The 23229-nt window shown below is 39.5% G+C and overlaps 1 protein-coding gene across 9 annotated transcripts in view; it reads right to left on the reverse strand.

Moving 5' to 3' along the window:
- The window catches only part of PPP6R3 (protein phosphatase 6 regulatory subunit 3), a 64085-nt gene extending 41308 nt beyond the window's left edge, over window positions 1-22777 (reverse strand). For 2 of the 9 annotated variants that reach the window (XM_080405507.1, XM_080405512.1), the window contains exons 1-4: window positions 22648-22775; window positions 6926-7095; window positions 6443-6555; window positions 1429-1556 (exon numbers count right to left, since the gene is read on the reverse strand). In XM_080405507.1, coding sequence (XP_080261633.1) covers window positions 1429-1440 — 12 coding nt within the window. In that variant the 5' untranslated portion in view covers window positions 1441-1556; window positions 6443-6555; window positions 6926-7095; window positions 22648-22775. Of the gene's footprint in view, window positions 1-1428; window positions 1557-6442; window positions 6556-6925; window positions 7096-22647 lie in introns of all 9 variants that reach the window. The other 7 variants (XM_080405511.1, XM_080405505.1, XR_013930885.1 and 4 more) reach the window with 6 other exon arrangements.
- Window positions 22778-23229: the final 452 nt, after the last annotated feature.

Genomic DNA, 23229 nt, shown 5'->3' on the forward strand with positions numbered 1-23229 from the left:
ATGCGTAAGGATGAGCAACTTCATCTCCCCTTACAAAATGCTACAGCACCTCCATGTTAATGCTGTTGCCTCAAGACACCTTTGCAAGCAGCTGCTACTGAGACAACTGTGCCAGCAGAAAAGATTCAGCCTACAATAGATCCAATAAACTCCTGCTTTCACCTCTCATTAAGCTCAATACGGGTATGTGCTCTACTCCCCCCTCTCCAGAACAGGGCTTTTACATGACATTTAACCTCTGGCATAGTATCAGCTGGTCTTATAGCAATGTAGAATTCAAGTGGATTGAAAGAGATACCACAGATAGTGGAGAACAGTAAGAAACTTTTCCTTCCTTACAATTGGAAGCAGCATGGTTTGAGCAGTACTCATTTAAATAAGGAAAGAAACACTCCTTTTGCTCCTTTAGTAACTGCCTTCCAAGTGTGAAGGATTAATTCAATACATTACTGCTGTACATTAGCAACATCAGCTGTGAGGACATGTAGTTACTGCAGAGAATGTAGGTGAATTTTACCGTTTTAGCAAGAAAATTTCTGTAAGCTGCAGGCTGTATGCAGGAGCAAGCTTAAAGACAATAATCAAACTATGCTTTTGTCATACACTCTTATAAAGACCTAAAATCACCAAAACATCTAATTCTTATGCAAACTGAGGTGGTAGACAGCTTTAAACATTTATTTCCAAGTTAAAACGGATTCAGCATGCAACTACAGCTACTTAGAATGGTGAAGTGTCAAATTTAGTACTTGAGCAGTTTTTAGAAAACAGATACAAGTCCAAGGATCCAGCAGAACCCTTATGACTCTCCATTAGCAAGACTTCCAATATTTGGCCTAAATATCGAAAAGCCTGGTATACTCATTATGGAGTTGTCAGAAGTTGTAAGCATACGTAACTGCCCCCAGATTACACAGCTTTCTGATTCTGTTTGACTCCCATATCAGAAAAGGTACAGAAAATTTTAATTGCGGTATCAGTACTTATAATCATCTGAGATCCTATACAAGGATTAAGTGGTTAAACAGAAAAACAATCTTTTATACTAAAAGTGTTAGTAAACTTACAAGCAGGGTTCAAAAGACTTGATCTCACAAATTAGCTTATACAAAGTTATTGAAAATACCAGCTTGTGGGTATTCAGGCTACACACAGACTTACTGTAAGCAAGTGAAACTAGTGCATTGTTAAAGTCAAAGGATTTATTTTTTTTTAAGCCTCTACAAAGTAGATCAAATCCCTCCCCTTGCCCCAGTTAGTGAAAGGAGCATCGTTGCAAGTAACCACAATCAATGCTAATTCCAGATGTAAATCCCTCTGCAGCGATTAAAGCTCATTTCAGTAGCTTCAACATATTTCTCAGTTACTTATTTCAAGAGAAATTCAACAACGGAAAATAGCATCAAAAAAAAAAAAAAAAAGGCATACTACTGCAAACATGTTACTGTGTTATTTCACAAACTGTCGCCCAGGCAAGCTCTTTTAGGGGGTGCTCCCTCAACATGTCAGGTGGCGGCCAGAGATTATTCCATCACTTTTCAACAGGAGCCCAGGTCCTTTGAAGTAAGGAAAAATAAACAACATAAAACGTGCCAAAGAGGAAGTCCAGGAACCCTGAAGAGAAGAGAATTTTCTTAGGCTTTATCACTGGTGATAATCTAGAATCAGCCTACCATAGTCCTGAATTGAAGGTTTAAAAACAAGAAGTTATTGTTATTTTTCCCACAGCCTACTGTTCTATCCTCCCTCCCAAAACCTACCCATTCTGAAATTTTGAATTATTTTCATATTTTTTTCACATTTCAGTCCCACTAACACTGTAAGAATTATACTTTACGTCCACAAATCAGGAGTACTCCTCCCAATATTTCACTATCTGCAAATTTATGATAAATTCCGCAGGTCAACTGGGTTGCGTTAGTCCCAATGTTCAACTCCATTGCCAATATAGGCAGAAAAATCACAACATTTGGATTGAATGCAAAAGACTGCCAAATACAAGACACACTCAAGATTAGATACTAGAAGAAGCAGAACAATCCAAGATAATACTGAACACACTCAGATATGGAAAGAAAAAAATGTGTTAAAGTTGGTAAAGCTGCTGCAGATATTTGACTGTCTTTTGTAACTTGAGTTAGCTTTCCATAATCTCTGAAAGTTCCCAGAAAGCAAGACTAAGACTACCAATTCATGTAAATTTAGTACTTCTGAAAGTTTACATCAGCTTGCTTATGTACAAGTTAGGACAATTCAAGATCCTAAGGAACACCTAGCTTTCAGAAACATATTGCTTTGTCTTCTTGGTTAATATTGTTAACAGATTCTTCTCTGAATGAAAGCTGAAATAACATTCCATACAGTAACATTTAACATAAATGTGAACGGAAAGCAAGCAGTCCATCAAAACAAAGAGGCCTATCAACTGCTCTGAGATACAGGTAATGAAATCCTCACTTAAATTGTTTGCTAAAGGGAAGAAATAAAGCTGTGAAGCTATCCTTTCAGACTTCAGATGTTTTTCTGGTCTATTTGCCTACTACAGCTGAAGAAAACTACACTGTGTATTTTGTTTAACAGTAACTACTATGCGGTTCTTTCTAAAGACCAAATGCTTAACTGCCACCTCCATCAAAAAAAAAATTGGTAACAAGTGTATCAGTAAGTTTCTCTGTAGCTTTGAGTGGACATGTAGCTGTCAAACACCTTTAGCAGATAAGAGACATTCATGTTTTCAAGCTACAGGACAAAAACGTGAATTCCAGTCAAACAAGCTTCATTTCAGACAACGCCTCCTATACTGAACCTTTTAAAAAAACAGTTGTTACATTCAAGCATCCAGAAGTCCCTTTAATGAATATGAAAACTATTACAAATAAGCTGCTCATTTAAGTTAAACTTCTAAGCATCACACTTCATCAAAACATGAGAAACATACTTTGCAAGGAGGTACTTTCAACCTGGTACCTCACACTTCTTCCTAACAGTTGAGTATTGGTAGCTACAAGCAGATACAGGGATCCAGACCAGTGCAGAAAGCAAACTGGAAGGGCCTCAGCTAACCAGCTGAAGGCTGTTACCTGACAACTGGATGGTCAAAGCACATACACAGAGCTTCCAGTAGGAACTTCACAGATTGTACAGCAATACCCAGTTTCATTTTTCAAGCAAGAGAAATTTTTTAAAAAGTTTAACAGTGTCAAGCTGAAGATTCTGTAATATATGAAAGTGAGAAACGCTACATAGAGAGTTATAACAAGAACTGCATTATAAACTAAAAGAAAATTGGAAGTTATGTACCATCATGTTTTCTCGCTATAGGGGTCAAATGCACAGATGAAAAAAAACCAGTTACTTGTACACCAACAACTTTTCCATGATTGAAATACATCCTAAATTATGTAGACTGCTTCAGCAAAACAGGTTTTTACAACTCCTGTATAGCAACTAGCAAAAGACAGCTTAGTTGTTGGATGCAAGGAGAGCAGCCACCAAAGGAGTCTACGGTGCCACCACAGGCTTTCAAGGTCGTATTTCTTAATGATAAAAGCATTTCCAAAGCAAATAATCCATTGCCTTCTGAAAACTAAGTGGGTAGGTAGGTTTGGGGAAGACAAAGTAATGAAGATAAATTCTTATGCTTTTATCATTAAAAGAGAATCTACCAACATTAACACCTTTAAATGCATTCAGTGATTTCTTCAAAACACTAAGCATGCCCTCCACCAGTTTCCCATAACCGCAGTTAGTCCCTAGCCACATTTAGTTAGTTTCCAGTTTGGGGGTGTTTTTTTTTCTCTCCTTTCTCCAAACAACGGACAGTAGACACCATGCTAGCATTTAAAAGTGCTTATTCTGACACTGATAATGGAAAACAAAGCTAAGCCTGAATGCATATCTGAAAAAATTTTAGCGCTAAACAGAATTACCAGTCACTCAAGCTGACAGAGAAGATATTCCAGTGGCTACTTTTTAAACAGCCTATTTCACTGCCAGAGCATCACTCCTTGTAAACCTGGTGTCTACAACTGCCTGTCCTTTGCAGGCTGGGGCACAATTCCTCAAAGCGTTAAATATCCCAGAACCTATTAAGTGGGAAAATTGAGTATTTATGCATTTAGTCTGGAATCAAGGGCAATTTGAAGAAAAACAGTACAGCAACTGCACTTGTAGCTTGTTTATCTGGACCAAAACAGTCCTTTGCTGTAAAACAATGTTAATTTATAGCAATACACACTTATGCCGTAACTGATTCTCCACTTAAAGAATGCAAGAAGTAATCCCTCCTATATGGCAATGCACTTACACTGCTGCTTCTACACTGGAAGTTCAGGGAGAAAAAAAATTATGGAATTCTTTGTCTTCTATCCCATTAAAATAGTATGGGTTTTAAATAGTGTTCAAAACTCTGCTCTTAACTATTCTTCAGTTTTATTTCTAAATACTTCGAGTACAATAAAGACCATACTTACCCAATAACCTATATTTTCAACTAAAGCAATGAGGTTTGTTCTGTTATTAGCTTGAAAGATACAAGCTATTGTCCCAAGTCCCTAGCTTTAAATACATTACATTAAAGCCAGTAACCACAAATTCAAAAAAACAGTAATACAGGAGAGTTTTCATGGCACAGTTTCCATTTCTTAAACAAAATGCAAGGTTCACTTTATATAGGGTAAAAATCTCATGTGAACACCAAGTAAAATGTAGTGGTCTCTTCAGTATCAGAACAGACTGCTTAGGCCTCAAATGTGAACCCTAGTGGAAATCCATTTTTTGAGAAATACTCCACTACTTAGACTAACATTTAGACTTTCATAAGTTAGTGAAGTTTCCAAGAAACTTTGTGGAGGAGGGAGCCAACAGACCTTTTGAAACTAGAAGGAACAAAACAGAACACAAACTACAAACACCTTTACCTCAACAATTCAATACATATTGCACCCATATTTCAAATACTGCGCACAGTCCTATTCCATTTACAAGAGGACACAGCAAACTGGAAAAGATACTGGAAGGGAAACAAATCCAACCAACTCTTTCACAGAGTGCTGGGAAACCTTGCACAGGCTATCCTCACCTTCCTTCTCCGCCAGCAGGGCATCTGGATGCTTATTATCATTAATTTGTAAGATTCAGGAACTGTGGGGGAGCACTCCTCATAATTAAGCTAAGCAACATTTCAGTGTTTTGAACTATCTGCAGGTAAAATTTCACTTACATACCAAAAAACCAAAACACTGCACCTTCTCCCAAATGCCAAGAATTCCTGGGTAACCAAATGTTTTGGAATACAAGACAAACAATTCAGCATGTTCACGGCCTATTGTACAATTTAAGCTTGTACTACAGATACAATTCCTTCCAGCCGTTACACTCATTTACGGCACATAGCTCCTCACCTCAGCTAACTACTATACTTTCAGAGGGCAACTACATACCCCAGTGAAATGCAAGCAGAAGACCCCAGGTAGCAGTCCTTTCCTGACTGGGAGAGAAAGGTGTCAGAAAACTGTATGAGGACACAGGAGTTTCCATAACATCCTCTAACAGCTACTGCCACCTCCTCCTAATGCAGCAAATTATCTAATAAATAGGGACTTCCATTCCCCTATCTGGCAAGGGAAGAAGCAGGTTGCAGAACAGCTCACAACTGAGACAGAAGTGAAACCACTTTGACCTTTACTTATCACACTAGCTTCCCTTATTTATACACACTAGCTGCACTTTTACCTGTATCAGAACTATAAATACATCTTTTTTTACATTATATAGATTATATCCATCATGTGCACATATAATCCCCCTTCATTATGAGTGAATGCCCCAATGATCAATTGCTTTGACACACTGAAGTACGCAAGTCAAAACTAATTAGTGTTTACTGAAAGACACCAATCCCTCAAAATTCAAGGTCATAACCATCCAGCAAACATACAAAAAACAGCTGAAATCTAGTTTGCAATGAAGTTACAAGAGCAATTTTATACCAAGCAACAGGTGTATCCTTGTAAATTCCTAAACTCTATCTCAACCCACAGGTTAGTAAGTATTAATAAATACACAACTCTAGTACCTACAATAATTAGCAGTTAGACATTCATCTCCCCCGCTCAAGTAGGAAAGATAAATCCTTTTCTAGTTTGGCTGTTAAAGTGGATTTACATTTAGACAATTAAAATATTAATTGGTCACAGAATTCTTACAGATTCTTCATATTTTAAGTTCTCTCAGTTATCTTCAAAACAGAAAAGAAGATACCCATGTACTGAGAAAAGCAGACTGTTCCATAATAATACAAAAAATTTAGGTAAACAATGCATAGCTACCCAGAAGAGAATTTTAAACGGAAGCATGCAGTTTAGTATCAAAGATTCAGTTGCAGAAGGCAGTATTACCATATTTCAATGTAATAACCTATAATGCTAAACATCATTCATACCTAATATATGTCAGTTCATGAACACATTTGCTTTGAAACTCTTCCAAAGAATTGGAGGCTGGGCAGCAGATACACCTCCTGGCACAAAACCAAAACACTTTAAAACATGCTCCCTGTAAAACAAATAGAATAACCACAACAGTGTGTCTAGATGACCCTTGATTCTCATTGTAAGAACAAAGTGGGGCAAAGAAAGAAGATAGTGCAACAGCAGGGTAGGTTAAAAGACAGAAACAGCCAGCTAGAAAGCAGTCAGAAAAAAGCCGCAAGAGAAGGGAAGAAATGGCCACACAAAGTCTGAACTGCAGAAGGAAAAGCAGCTTAGAAGGTGGTAAATCTGAACCTACAGAAATCAGGTAAATAAGTCTTTAGTGGACATCAGGGACATGAAAAACTTAAAACATTCAGGAACCACTTAAGATAAGGCTTTATAGATGCAGAAGCTAAAACTACTGCTGTAGGTGAAGTTTAATAGTTTCTTACCTGTTAAACAAAAATTTTTTAAAAGTTAAAAAAACAGAACGATTTGTATTTTCTCAGGCTTCTTGCCCATTACAGGGTATCCTGGCAACAGCAAAAAAATCTTTCAATCTACAGTATTAGCAGATTAGCAGGACTGAATTAGGATTGAATTAGATGAAGCAGATTTCTTCCTACAACGACAAAAAAAACATTTTATAATTTAATACTGGTAACACGTTCTACTAAATAGCTAAACTATTTATAATAACTGCACAAATACTAAGCATTGCTTTGCAAGGAATAAGACATACGAACTGAAGAAGGAAACAACATGCTAGGAAGAAAAGTGTCTGCTGGGTGCAGCATACTCTTGAGAATAAATTCAAAAGCAGCTTGTCATCTGAAAGACTTTTAAACCAACTTTAAACAAACACCCCCCTTTACTTTTGGGAGATAAAGGAAGAAATTTCTTTGCCTCGCTGAAATAAAACTGACTTTAGAATCTGCACTTGACTGTGGAACTTAATACAAATGCAGACTTCTTTTTTACAAACTATTAGCAATGTCATATGAAGTAACACCTTCAGATCCAGAAGACCTGAAATATCCATTACTAGTTTTCTGCAGCAGTCTTTTTCTATCCTCATAATTATTCTCATTGTATTAACACCTGATTTATCCACAAACCTGCACAGAAATAAATGTACAGCATTAAGAATGCCAGTTATTTTGGCATAAGTCTGTATGAACAATTCAGCCAGTTTCAATCTGAAATCAGTTTAACTTGAAAAAAATGACACAGTCCACATACAGACTTACAAAGCAACCAGCTGTTTTAAGACTGTATTCTATCACCTAAATTTCATGGCTAAGACAACCTCTGCTTTCAACAGTGTAATTGTTTCAATGTAAACCAAAGAAACATTAAAGAGTTTAATGAGGTATCTATAACTGACTTCCAAGTGACACTTACCTGCCTGTGCTTTGGTCAACACCTAACAGGCAAGAAAAAAGCATCCTATCAATTGATGCTTCTTTCTGATGTAGCTGTTTCTGGTAGTTCTAAGATGAATTTCCAATACAAAAAATTCACCTTCCCTTTCCATCAGTTAAAGGGCTTTTTTAGTTTGCTTTTTAACACAGATTTCAAGCAAGAACAGACTTTTGTTTCATTTGGAAACATGGGTAATATTGTTCATGGAAAAAAAAAAAGTAGAAGTACTAGCAACTAAGAAGGGTTGCAAATACAGTAGTATGCTAACTCATGACAGTGACTACCTAGTATTTGGCTGAAAAGCTCTGCTATCAGTATGTCACAAACATATTGTCAGCTAAAAAAACCTGCCAAATCATGCACCTCAAATGCATTTCAAGTATTCTGCTAAAGAGAAGAACAATTTAACTTTACACCTTCCATGTTAAAGATAAGCTGTGTCTTCAATGCTGTTTCTTGATCTTTGCAGATAACCTAATGCCTCTGTCAACCTAAAGATATATACTACAAATAAATACCTCTCAGATGAAAAGAAACTCTGGCATTCTAGTTAAAAAACACTTTCATTGAGTGATTGCTTCTTAGCTTTCTTAGGGCTTGTAACTTTTGTGGCTTGAAATATCATGTTATCTCCAACAGTTCTAGAACCAAAAGCCACCACATCTGCGTTTTACTCACAACGGCACAAAGGCTTCAAGCCTTAATGCACACAAACACTAAATACAACTTTCTCTAAGGCTATTTTAATAACCAACATATACGTGAACTGAAGGTCAATGTAATACATTGATTGGCCGTAATACTTTCGAAGGTCATATGTGTTTTCATCCATAGACCTTCAGGTCTGCATGTCTGGTAGATGTGTCAACCCTTTGTGAGTCAAGTGACTAACTAGAGCTGAAAAAGTAAACAAGTGTACTCGACCTGGACTTCGTTTAGTTTACTGAAGTTTCATCGGTTATCATTTCTGCATTTCAAATGCACACCTACGTTCAGAAATATTGCTCCAAGAAGGGAGAGAACATTACTTCCTCAATGATGTCATGCGGAAGCAAAACAGGAAGCCTGCTTCGCTTAATGCACTTTCAGAAGAGTTTACAAATTCTTAAAGATACTGTTCATAGATATTTTGATTGCCAGTTAAACTGCCCAAATGAAAGCCACTATTATTCATCCCCTTACAAGGATGTCTTTCTGACATTTCTATTCCTTTCTTTTTGAAAAGAAAACTTCAGTGTCTAAATCCCATTGTTTAGCACCAGAACAGCCAGCTTCTGAATTCAATACAGTAGGATAATAAACACACTACAGTGTAATCAAAATTAACAAGACACTGACAGAGCAAGTATTACAGCATACCCTGGGAAGGCTGTTCCACCAGAAGCCTGCTCTGGTCAATCAGGACTTTTTCAGTCTACCTCAGAATCTAGAAGAAGAATGACTTCCACTCAGTGGTACAGATGGTATATTGGGTCAGACTGTTCCTCTCTGCAGCACAGATGAGGTACTGAAAGGGACTGCAGTATGGATGGATAATGGAGGGAAAAAAAAAAAAAACACAGAAAAAAAGACCAACAGGAGTTCTTTCCTTAAAATAATAAGAAAAAGAATTAACTGACTGGATGACGTTCAAGTCTATTTAAATCTGGCTTTCCTACATCCAGGGATGGCTTATATCCAGCAACAGATCAGCCACATCAACATGGTACTCCTGTCAAGGAAAAGTGGGACCAGGCAGAATGGAAGTATTGTCATGTACACATATTACATTCAAATATAAAACTGATAGCTCATCATCACTAGAACATATCCATGCTCACATGTTTATCCAATATACCAGAAAAATAAAGCAAGGCACAACTATCCAGCACAGCACCCATCTTCACATGATGTGCAACAGCATGGTAAACCTGGTTCTAAAGTATTACCTGATGAACTTCATTCACACTTCTTTTTAATAGAGAAGTTAACCACTATGTGATCAGCTGCCATAAACAGGACTAAACAAATTTTATTAATGCTGCATGGACTGGGACACATCTGCTTTAAAACCATTCCCATGCATCACTATCGGCCGGCCTAAACACTGAAACTAAACAGGTGTCTCTCCTTTTAGAAACCAATGCAACATTTGTGCATCCTGGTAAAAAAGTACAAGAGCTACAAGCTACTGAATAGTGCTGCTCATACAGTAATTCATTCAATGCATTCAAAACAGTAAGTTTATGAACTAATGTAACTGAAATAAAGCTGCTACACAAGATGAGGGTTTTTTTTTCAATGTAAAAAGCCTCCATGAAAAAATTCCAGTTTCACTTTGTAGCCCACACACCCCCACCATGGGGGCAATCAGTTTGACAAAGCCACTAGCAAAACACTAGCATCTCTTCAGGGGCAATAAAGGTGTCTGGACTGCAATTAATAATGGAAAATATAAGCCACTACATGGTTTACTTCTATTCCCTCTTTGGGCCATGCTGTACTCAAAACAAGCACAAGTGTTTTTATACAACACTGTGCTTAAGTAAAAAAAAAAAAAAAAAAAAAAAAAAAGCGCACTTTTTTTTTCTACTGGCTTAATGGCCCAGAAAGAGTCCCCAGTGAAGTTACAGTCTAGCAATACATAACCATTTAATGTTAAGGCTCAAGGCAGAGCACTGAAATGATCATTTAAGATTCATCACTGGTCCTTACTGCACCTCTCCAAATGTCTAGGAAAGACAGAAATAATAACATGTTCTTAGAACACTCTGGGCTTAACTACAGAAGTTAATGAGGAACATCTCTTCCCAAAAACTTTTATTTAAGCAACCCCTTGAAGAGATGGTCTTCAAAGAAAAGAAACTTGGCCTTAAAATGTTGTCTACCACCACTAATTTGGTAGGGTGGAGACAGCTGAAGGGCAGAGAAAACCATGCATCTGATCTAGATCCAGTCCAGGATTCTAATTTGTGAACTAGTGAATTTTATTATAAAATCCGTGTGACAACCAAGTCGACTTTTACACACTGTAGAAGTGGCTCACTTACGCTAAGACTTGAACTCTGAATGCTCTGGCTATCTGTTCCAAACACCTTGCTTAGAGGGCACATTTGTATCCTGAAACAGCACCATCCACGCTCAGAATGAGAACCAGGATTGAAATGCCATCCAGTCTGACAGAGGAGTGCTACAGGAGGCTATAAGCAAAGCAGCTCTGCACTACCCCTTGCTGTGCAGTCTCCCTCTGTTGGCTCCCTGACACTGGTCAAACTTCTGCCAAGTCATTTCCTAGTGACAAATGTACTTGAAGTGACATGCAGTTGGTGGACGAGGGGAAGGAGTTTCTGCCAAGTCCCCATGCTGAAGCAGTTCAAAGGGTCTGCCAATCACCACAGCCAGCATGGCCAAGGACGAGGGAATATACCAAGAAGGACAGGGCAACCAGAATCTGTCTCTTCCATCTTTGCCCCAAATCACATCACCTTAAGCCTAAATGCAGAGTAAAAGTTCTACTGAATCTGATGATAAATAACAAGACAAGATGAATTTGGACAATTCCACAATCGGCTCAACCACCTGATAATCTGCAAGTGTAAATGAGTCCTGAATTCCTGTACTACTGCTCTGGAAATTTATAAATCAGCAATGCTGACTGCTTCAGCAGTACAGTTTTCTTTTTGTGTCCGAACATTTAAGGAAAAACTAGTTGAACTTAACATGACAGCTTTAAGGTTAGATGTATGAATTTTAGCAGGGGTTTCTTTTTCTTAAGCATTTATATTCTCTTCTGTTCCAGTTAGTACTCTCAAAAAGTGTGTGGGTTTGAGTATTTTTTTTTCAAGACGCTACCATCAGATCAGAGATATAGTTACCATGGCTGCACTGGTGCTTTGCACGACTTGAACCACAGCTTTAATTTTTAGCATTTCTCTCAACCTGCCCCACTCTGCCCACCTAGACTGGACACTAGTGAAAAATAGCAGGCAAGAGGTGAGAAGACTACCATTTTAACACGCCTACCAGTATTTGGCAATAGCATGATAGAGTTCTCTAAGGTCATACCAGAAGCAGTGCTACTAGAAGGCAACACAGCTGTATCTGACACTTTGCTGTTCACAGCTACTCTGCCCCAGTCTCTCACTTCCCTTAATTAACCTGAGTACAACAGCAAGCCAACCGGCCACACAGATTTTGAATGCAAATCTCTACTTGGCATGGCACACTAAACAAAACCATATAGGCATAACTGGCTTGGACATTTCTAGAAAGGCACTGTAGTTATCATGTAAACATATCCATTTTCTCTGATGAGCCTTTAACTGTTCAGCTGAACAAGTTCATCCTCCTTTTTACCTAGCTGGTTAGACCTTGGAAGTTGGTTGTATATCAAATTTTGATGTGCATGAAAATATATGGAGGTAGGAGAAAGCTGCTTACTTTGGCAACCTCTAACCAGGACACCAGAGTGTTCTTTCTGTATAGACAGTACATTCATGTCTGTCATGAGCTTTCTTTTGTATGCAAAAATCTTAGTCTTGTTAAGAGAGGTACTTAAGAACATTAGCAGTTCAGAAACAGAAGCCAGCAGCCCCTAGGAGCCTGCCAATGTTTTGCCTCCTGAAGCTCCACTCAGCTATAGCTGCTGCCAGAATTAGAGTGGCCACTTGTGTTAAGATAGCAACTCCAAAATTAAATTCAAAGCTGTTGGTCACTTCTTGCTTGACTCTTCACTTTCATTAGAGGTTCCCTGGTCCTTTTATTCAGGTAACCTGCATCTTCATTGAGGGTTACCTGAACTTCACTGGTTAAAGGCTGTGGGCAAGATTATCTTCCTGCTTTTCTTCGTACTCAGGTTTACAGAACAATTAAAATAAGTTTTGACAGCTGCACATTTTCAAGATGTCAGGCAAGACTGCTCTTTTAATTAGGATATCAAGAACTGAGACACTAAATATACTACCCATGATTTCTCTGCTACCATATCCTGCAAAAACTGACAGAACTGATCGACCCACCCTGCATGCATACACAGACAAATACTCCCCTAACATGACAGTATCACAAACACATTTTGTGTTTCAAACTAGAAGTTGGAATCCCTAACACTCTTCGAAGAGTGTGCAGGCTTGCCAGCACAAAAAGAAAAAAATGAAGGTATTTCTTATTTTAATCTTTAAGCAGGTTAAAATTCATCTTTTATTTTGATTTACTCTTGGGGAAAAATAATTAATCTGACTTCAGTTGCTACAAAGCATAAACCCCATCTCTACTTACTTCTACATTCCCTTAATTTTCACATTTATCAGTGCAAGCCCTAGCACAAAAGTAGGAAAGTTATTCCAATGTCAAGCAAGAGAAATAAAACACAGCAGCAGCACCTGGACACAAGGGAAATTATGCCACTTTACCATACTTATTATACCATAAATGTTGGTATCTGCATTTAGACAAATGCTTTAGTGCCATCTGGAATCTTCCCTAGTTTAGTGGTGATGCTATGGCTTTAGTTGAGCCCTCCTTTCCTTCACAGAACATTGGGACAATAACCTATACAACTTTTCCCCATCTCTGCAGATATCCTGAGGATGAACTTAAGTAATTAAAAGAGAACAATATTTTAATACATACGGAATGTCAATTAAGAACTGAATGCCAAACAGTTGGGTTACCTTATCAAGGGTTAAGACAACTGAATAGAGATTCAGTATCCTCCACAAGCATTTCCCCACCGTTTTTGGTAATCAAGTGCTAGAAAGCCCCCTGCCCCATATTATTTAAACACTGAGCACCTTAGCATTACATAGTGAAAATACAGATAGAGGAATGACCAGCTTTTCTGAGGGACTCTGCTTATAAAACTAAGAAAAAATTGCTTTAAATGAGAAGATTTCACCCAAGTCTCACCTACATAAGTTTAATAAATGACTATAAATCTTAATTTGGTTATGTGCAAAAAAAGTTCTGGAAGAGAAATTAGAAACCCAGCAAAATAATGAAAGATTACTGAGAAGGCATTTTGCAGGTAAAGTCTGAAGTGACTATTAAGTTAATATTATCTTTCTTCCTCCTTCCCCCATGCCCCAGGCAATGTATGTTATGGAGCAAGTCATGCCTGTAATCAGTTTTGCTATGTCGTACTTTTACAAGCCATGCATATTGCAGTTATACTGTGTTTTTAAGGCAGAGCTGCCTGTGGTGCCTCCACTGAACAGAAATATGCCTACACCACGGAACTCTTCTATTTTGATGGACAACACTAGAAAAATCAAGACTGCCTACAGAGTAAGCCGCCTTCTTCCAAATGCAACATGTGCCCTACTTATGAAGGAAAAGCCAAAGTTTTATATGGAAATGTCAAACCTACTCTGTTTTCTCTGTAATCTTCAAAATAATCTTTTTCAAGTTTACTTCAATGCTTCTCTCTGGAGTATCAGAAAAGGAGTACATTTGTTATACAGCCTCTTCCAAAACTATCATAGTTCCAAGTGACAAACTACTGGGCAAATCCACCTCAAAGATTCAGTAGTTTTCTTAAGAAATGCTGTTTTCAAAGGGAGATTACTTTCATATTCTAAGTCTTTACACTGAAGTGATCATCAGCTGTGCAATATTGTAAGCGCACCAATATACACATGCAAACAGAGTTTTAAAAAGCCAAACAACATGCCAATATCATTTTGGAATAGCCATTATTTCAACCGGCTATGCTTCCTCTCTCAATTTCTTCACGCCCTTTCAAGACAGGGCTACATCACAGTAATACACCAAAATACTTCTAGCATCCATTCCTTCCTACAAGTCTCTTCTCCAGCTATCAATACATCTGCCAACAGTTTTCTCCCACTGCAAGGGGTCTGAACTCCCACCAAGAAGTTTTACTTTACTAACTAGGAACTGCTAAAGTAATAATGTTATAATTATTCCAAATGCAAGACAAATGGTTACCAAAACTGCACTGATACTTAGTTACTAAAACTACATTGATACTTCTGTGCTGTATGTTTACTCAAGGGATCTGAAGAGTAAAGTTTCAAAGAAAGCAAGTAATTTAAAATGCTAGCTCAGAACTTAAAATTATGAAGTATTTCTAACAGCATTTACATGATATAGCCCTAAACAGCAATACCCTGCAGAGCAGACATGTAGAGATCAGCTTACTAAAAGTCTTCTATCCTTTTAAGTAATATTAAGGATTCCACACAAATTTTGTCAAGTCTTATTATCAGCTCACAGAGTCAAGCCACTGCTGTGGCAAGTGGCATAGAAATTAAATTAGTTTGAAATGCTTGAAAGTCTAGAAACAAAACTTCACAGGTGGTTTAATTGCCATTAAAAAAAAAATAGCTTGATCTCTTTCCTTCTCCTACTTTCCCTTCTTTATTTTCAACTGCCAGTTTGCTTTTAGTTTGGAGGGGGATGCATTCACTGTCTGCTGCTTGCAGTTTTTTCTATAATAAAAAATTTGAGATCATTTTCTCTCTCTAAAAAAAGAATCCATTTAGCAGTCAAACACATTTATCATTTCTACTTTCATTCCTCTGCTTAGTATTTCCACTATGTAATATCAGAGTTACCAACTCACATTTCCGGAGAAGACCTTAACGTTCACATATAATCTTTACAGTCTCCAATAAATTTAAAAAAATTATAGACACTGAGATGATCTGTAATCCCTCCCTCTGATACGGATGAGACCAGTATCGTAGCTAAAAAGTTTCTATTTTATTAATTAATAATGTTGTTCTTTACTGCATGGGGCTACGATTTCAACATGGGAGGGAAAAAAGCAACCCCACTGCATTCTTGTCTTCAGCTTTATGGCTAGCATATCCTTCTGAGGAATGCAAGCAAAACTTCAGAACTCCCATGTCCAAATAAGAGAAGGATTGGACCAGCAAATTTAAAAAACCTACTCTATAAGCATTAACATCATTGCTTTCTGTTATGCCCTAAAAGGAAGCCAGTTTCCTATAATGAAAAAAGACAAGACATCCAACAGGTGTTTCCTATATTACAAAAGGTACCAAACAACCTGTGGGTTTTTTCAGACTTTGAATCTTTTTTCACAGACACACATATATGTAAGAGATTCAGGATATTGAAGGCAGACAAATAAAGCCCACCTATCTTTTCAACTCAAATCCGGGCAACTATTCAGCAACTGGAGAGTTAGGGACTAATTTGTATTTATAAATTGCATTTTTGAAGCAGACTATCCAATCCAAGTGTGGCTGGTACACTGCAGCCATGGCAAGGTTCATTTAGGGTTTTTTTGGCTCTCAAAACAAATAAAGAATACTGAAATACAGCAGGAGAGCATACTAGAACAGCCAGCCACAGAAAAAAAAAAACCACACCAGTGTGCCCATCTATGACTGAAATCATTAAGACAACCATACCTGGCACAGCTACTGAGAAATAAAAGCAATCAAACACTTATAATGGGTTGAGACAAAGTTGCAAGTTCAGTCCCCAATCACACATTACTGGTCTTCACAGCAAATTTTTTTATGCTTTTGGATTATAAGTGACTCTAGAAGAGAGTCTTAGCCCCCCCCCCCCCCAAAAAAAAAAAAACAAAAACAATAAAGCTACAGAATTGCAGACACAGCTTCATGACCTGATGGCAAAGTAGATCACTTTTAAATGAGGAAAGGGCATCCAGTAACACCACTAGTAAAGCAACAGGAAGGACTCAGTCATGTCAGACGGAATTGTGAAGTTTTGTAAGTATCTAACAGTTAATTAAAATTAAGCACCAAATGCTATTATCAACTCACAGCCACGACAGCAATTATAACCTGCAGATCTCAACAAGCTGTGCAGTGATCTTACACCACCTTTCATCAACTACTGGATTTCTATCTGCATTGCCTTTAAATCTTCCTCCATTCCCCTTTTTGAAACACCACTTGTTAAAACAAAATCAGCACACTAATCACTACAAGAAAGGCAAGCAGCATGAACAGACACATCTAAGTTTTTTATGTTGACCATTAAGAAATGCAGACCTCACAAATGTTATCTTTACCATCTCCTCCATCAGACAAATTTCATCTAAATACAGTTTCAGTGTACAATACATTTTTACATTAAATGTAAGCATGTCACTGTAACAAAGAGCCCATTATCTGCATCAAGTACACACATAGAAGGGTCCTTTGATGAATGCTTGCTTGTCACAGCCAAAAGGAAGAACTGACTTCACAGCCAGTTCAGTCTAACTTCTACAGCTGTCACTCACAGGTGGGGGGGACAGGACCCCAAACATTCACCAAAATGCTGTTAGCCCTCAGAATTGCCATGAGCCATAACAAACCTTGTAAGAGCCAGAAAGAGCACAAATGCTAACATGGAAGATGGGAACAAAACCCCTATGCTGTTGCATTTTTCACACTGACCTTCCATCTGGAATGCATGCTGACCAGTATCAACATGACATGGAAGGTGGTTTCCTGTAGATGCAACCCACCCACTCAGAAGTGGGTCTGTTCCTGCCACCACTACAGCTTTGTTTTAGCTGTCCCTAGACCTCTCATCCTTTTTCCAAGATGTTTGGTGACAGCAAATTTCTAGTTGAACTCTTTAGATTGGAGACTGGTCTAAGCAGTACATGGTAAGTAAGAACAGAACATGAAGAGAGCCCTATGTCTGCTTTAAAGGTAAAGCTACAGTGTGTTTCACAGAAAAGTTTTTTCATTAAGACCTTACCTATGATTTCTGCCCTACTGAAGAAACCCTACACAAAACCACAAGACTTTTTCCACTGCACTTACACAAAATAACAGCAAATAGAAACAGTAAAAATACAACGCTATGAGAAACACTAACTATATAACCACTCCTAAAGATGAAAAAAGTCTGCCCTGTGGAGACAGCGGCTGATACTCCTTTCACAATGCAAGTAACATTGAAGTAATACCACTTTGTCACAAACCAAGCCTTTAGTAATGTCTATTACCTCCCTGCTTTATGCTCCAACTCAGTCACTCAAACCAGTTACAGGAAAATGAAGAAGAAAAAAAAATGTAATCACATCTGTACTAGCATTCCTACACCCACTGTATAAAGCACTGCTTGAAATTGTTATTAACTTGCTTTGATTTATCTATGAATTAGGACACTACAAGTGAGGAATGTGCATCACCTAACTGGGGACTAGGGTCTCACTCTTCACTCTTCTAGAAAAGCATTACATTTGCAGAAAGCATCTTTCTCTCTGCTACTAGCAGAAGTTAGTCTGCACAATAGAATCTTACTTTACGTACTCAGATTCAGTTAGAAATTCTGCCTATGGTCATTGAAGGTGCAGACTGTGCTACTAGCTAGCAGGGACAAAAGCAGCCTGGGATTCACTTGATACAAACTAACAACAAGAATGCTTTCAGTACTGGAACTGTTATATTCTACAACATACTCAATCTCAGAAACAAGTCACTAGTTTTTACTACAAAAAATTGGAAGTTTCCATCCTCAGTCCAAGTACGTTTTGTCACCAAATGGGAATCACACGGCCCTTTCACAAGCCTCACTCAGGACCTGCTTGATCATCATAAGAAGGCTTCAGAATTTTCTTCATTTTTAAAAGTATCTTTTGGCACAGAGCTGGCCAGGGGGCTTTCAGTGCTTATTTTCCAGGGGACCCAGCAGACACAGGACGTGCCCCCTGGGCCATATGCTCCATCTCCTTGCAGATGCGCATCTTAAGACCGTATATAATGCTTTGCATCGGATAATTCACAATAAAATAGAAGTGTTCTCAAAAACCTCCTTTAAGAAAAACTAACTAACCCTCAAATCTCACTATGGGGCAGTTTCTGCTTGTGCATACATACACGTCTTTTACTCAGTTCTGCCTACCTTCGCATCTTTAACCAAATCCTCACTACGAATTTCCTAGGTGATCTTAACCACTTTGCCAACATGCCTAACAACATGTATCACTTCAGTAGATTGTATTACAGCAGTAGTACGCTGAGGTTCTTCTGGTATTCTTTTCTACTGGTGGCATGCGACACATTGCACAGAACTCGTCACTGATCATTCTGAGTTTTCAAGTCCCATGGAGGAGAAAAAGATACGCCCATTTAACAGGATTAGGGGATGACCGTACAGAGTAACAGTGAGAAGAAAGAACAGTCAAAGGGTTAGTCAGGAATTCATCCACTCCGAATCACATATATCCCTCCCATCAAGTGCCAAGAAGTATGTTTGAAGATAGTAAATGAACATAGGTCACGAAGCGTCTTGTATTTTACAGTAACAGGTTTTTCCCCAATATTGTGTGAAGAACTGTTCCATAAACAAGCAAGCTGTTGCTTATACCAAATGTCTTCCCAATCCTATCAATTCAGTCTACCCCATTTCCCAAGAAGTATCCCAAACTAGCTATACAGCTGCATATAATATCCAAAAGTAGAAAAACGTTTTACTTTGTGGTATGTCAGGGTGCCAGCATCTGTTTTAGAAACGATATGCTACTAAGCAACCAAAAACAGTTAACCATGCTATACAAAGCCTTCAACATTATGTTCATATTCTCTCTGTATTTTCTGATTGATCTTTCAGTCTTTCTTCCCACCCTGACAATATTAGGATCAAACGTGATCACTAGTTTCCCCAAGTTCTCTGCTCTCTTCCTCCAACGTGACAAAGGACACAAGCAAGATATTCTCATTTATCTCTACTTGTTGTATTATTGTGGAAAGTTTTGCCAAAAACAATGGCTCCACATCTTGCTCTTAGGATAATCCAATCAGGCACCTGGTCTTCTGGAATTTGGATGTGGTGTCTACTTTGAGATAAAATGCTATTCCTAAACCTGGCATACAAAACAACATAGGCTACACAGTGATCTTAAGGGTCACAGATGACGGTGCTACTATGACAGCCAAATTCAGATGGCAGACAATATACACTTCAGATCCTACCTTACTACAAAAACTGATCACTATGCTCATACTAGTACTTCTTCGCCCAAGCCAAAAAGCCATGGTTTCCATCATAACTTCCAAAGGCCATAAATTAACCCAGCTATATCTGAGAAGTGAATATGCAAGCCTCCGATTTACAAAGGCATTGCACAGTATGCTGGAACACTGAAGCTAGAAAAAGTCTTATTTCAATATACTGATATAGAGTGATCTTAACCAACTGCAGAGTTAAGTATTTCAAGGATTTTTGAGCACTCGGACAAAAAGAGGATATCAATGGAGGGAGAGTGGACCCGACAGTTCTTCAAAGCATTTCTCCCTCCTGACTGTTTCAATCCCATACTGGTTGCTTTTGAGCCAGCTCTTTAGCATTTCATAGTACATGCATTTCAAGCTTAACCTGAGTAGAGAAGCAAAGCTGTTGAGCCACAGCAATAGACTTCAATCTCTAACAATCTGCTTATACTAAAAACTACACACACAATTTCATGGTTTAATACTGTTACATTCAGATTCCATTCTATTAATTCACTTGAATTTCACTCTTAGAAAATGATCTGATGGGTATACAGGCTATATAGCATCACCTGTTAGGTGCAAGAGAGAAGGGTTCTCAAGGAAACAGGCACATTTTCTCACTTCAACAAGTCAACAGAAGCAGAGTGAACAGTTTGCAGGCAGTGTTGTGAAGAGACACACAAACTATTTAGTCTCTTTAATTCCATAAGGGAGCAATAATGGCTATCGATTTATATTTAGAAGAATCCAAATATATTACAGTCACAGCAGATATAAATCTAACTTGGTTGCAAAGAAGCTATAAATTCCTGTTAAACAGGCTGCTTTTCTTGAATTTCTGAACTACAGCTTTCACTTTAGCTCAGTGTTTTCCTTAAGTTCATTGTAAACAGACCTCTTCGGCTGTTCAGGCCAAAACAAAATGTTCCAGTATTATTAGATGATAAGTTCCTTCAGTAACTCAAAAAATGCAGAACTCAACACTAAATATGCATTCTGCTTTTCACATAGAAAAATAAGTATCACCTATGTTCAAGCAGTATCACAGATGTAGGAAACTTAACTAAAGTGAACTTAAGTGATTACTTAGAGCTACAAACTGTCAAGAAATAAACATGCAGAGTGGATACCGCATTTGTGTAAAGTTTCGTCAACAAGTTATATATTAAAAGATAATTCTGTAGCATTCCTTTATATTTGTATAATAAAGGCTCTTGTAAGCTACACTTAGTCCATACCTCACTGCTCAAAACATAAATAAATAACACAGAACTAAGTAATCACAGACTCTTACTAGAATGTATGTTATACTGAAAACACACACTGCAGTAATCTATTTGGAACACTGAAATGGGCAGACTTTCCATCTTTCAGAACGCAAAAAAGAAAAAAGCACACATGTATTTGTGCAGCTCACAAGCTACTTTATAGACTACCTGGAGTTCTTAAGCCAGATTAATATTAATCAATTAAAATACAAAAAAAACCCAACCACCAAAACCAAACCCCAAACCAAACCCAACACACATCACACTGCTACTGTACGTTTAGGCTCCTTCCACTGAATGAGATTTGAAACCTAAGTAACATCACTAGCAGTAACAAGTTTCATTTTTAAGTTGTCACCACGTTACAGGGAACAGTTCCTAGAGCTATCCACCCATTCATAAGTTTTCTGTACTCTTATACTCAGAACACTTTTCTAAAATAGCAACACACCTATTCAAAGTATCCTACTGTTCTAACTTAAATAACATCTATCCTGACAGAGATTATCTTTAGCCTCAATTGCAGTTATATCGTACAAGACAAGACTGTAACACTAATTCCCTCTTACACTTTTGAGAGGCTCTAAGCAACTAAAGCAAAACAAACCCAGAAGAACTGGCAGGTTCAAAGTCAGATTTTGCCAAGTATATTTAACAGCAGTTAAAGTTTACCCAAACACTGCTACACTGTTAAAAAATTCTAAGTGAAAGAAGCTGCCTTATTAAAAAAAAACCCACACAAACAACATCAAAAAAACACAAAAACAACGCACTACACCTACACCCTCCAAGAAAAAAAAAAAAAAAAAACAAAACACAAAACACCAAAAAAAGGCAGCGTCCTCACAGGAACACTGAGGCACTAATTTTAAAGTAGGAAAACAAAATCAGCTATCAGCAAGGCTTATCTGTTTTATTATCCGAGAAATAAGAGTGAAGCTAGAAGAGTAATAAAGTTCTGTAAGTTACAGCACAAGCGGCTGTCAGGGGTAGGAGCCGGGCAGGCAGCGTCCCCCGTTTAGATAAAACACTTCACCCCGCTCAGAGCCCCGCCGGTCCGCCGGGAACAATGCGCCGCCCACCGCGCCCCGCCGCGCCCCGGCCCGCTCCGCACCAGGCCGCCAGCGCTCCGCGCCCGAGGAACGGCCGGCCGGCCCCCCCGCGCGGCATGAGGCGCCCCGGACGCCATGGAGCAGCCCAGGGTCGGCTGCTGAAGGAACCGGTGTCACGGCTACGGGAAGAAAGAAGCGGCGGGCGGACCGGGCCTTCCCCGCCGCGCCCAGGCCCGCGGCACCCCGCGGCCGCGCCGTGGCTCGCCGCGCCTGGTCCGGGCGCGCCAGGCTCCGCGGGGCGCGGGGGCGCCCGCCGCACGCGCCAGGCCCCAGCGGCCCCGCCAGGCTCCGGCCCGGCAGCGCGTGAGGAGCGCCCGGAGCCCCCCGCGCCGAGGGGAGCAGGCGCCAGTCCCGCGCCACCGCGGAAGAGCCGCCGCCGGAGCGCCCGTCCACTGGGAGCGGCGGCAGGGAGAGCTCGCCATTATACCGCCCATACCTCGGGAAGCGCGTCCCCCCACCACAGGCCCCAGGCTGCCTCCGCTCAGGCGGGAAAGCCACCGCTTGCCACCATCACCGACGCTCCAAGATGGCGGACATATCAGCTCCTGCGAGCCCTCCTCTCCCTCCACCCCGCCTGCCAATCATACCGCCCCGGCACCCCCCCCCCCCCTCCTCGGCTGCGCCTTTTCTATTGGGCGGTGTGCGGAGCGCGGCGTCTCACTGGCGTTCTGGCGGGTGTCAGTCACCCCGCTACGCCACTGCAACAGGGTCGAGCGGGGATGGAGGAGGGCTCTAGGCATATTCTTGACCAATCATCGCATGGGGCGGGTGCATCTTGCTTCCCACCTTCCCCACTCAGCAACAACGAAACGTCAACCTGACAGGCGTTTGCCTCGCTCAATAGAAAAAGCAGGTTCCTTTTAAAAATAACCCTTTCCGTCCAATCCAGAGCTGAGGCGCGCAGACCCGGCAGGAGGCCACGGCGGGAGGGGTGGGCGCCTGCGGTGGCTATCTCCCCGTAGCCTTACCCCCTGCGCCTCACCATTGGTCAGGGCGCGGGGCCACGCCCCCCAGGGTG

Source organism: Falco punctatus, assembly GCF_963210335.1.
Source record: "Falco punctatus genome assembly, chromosome: 10".
Taxonomy (NCBI): domain Eukaryota; kingdom Metazoa; phylum Chordata; class Aves; order Falconiformes; family Falconidae; genus Falco; species Falco punctatus.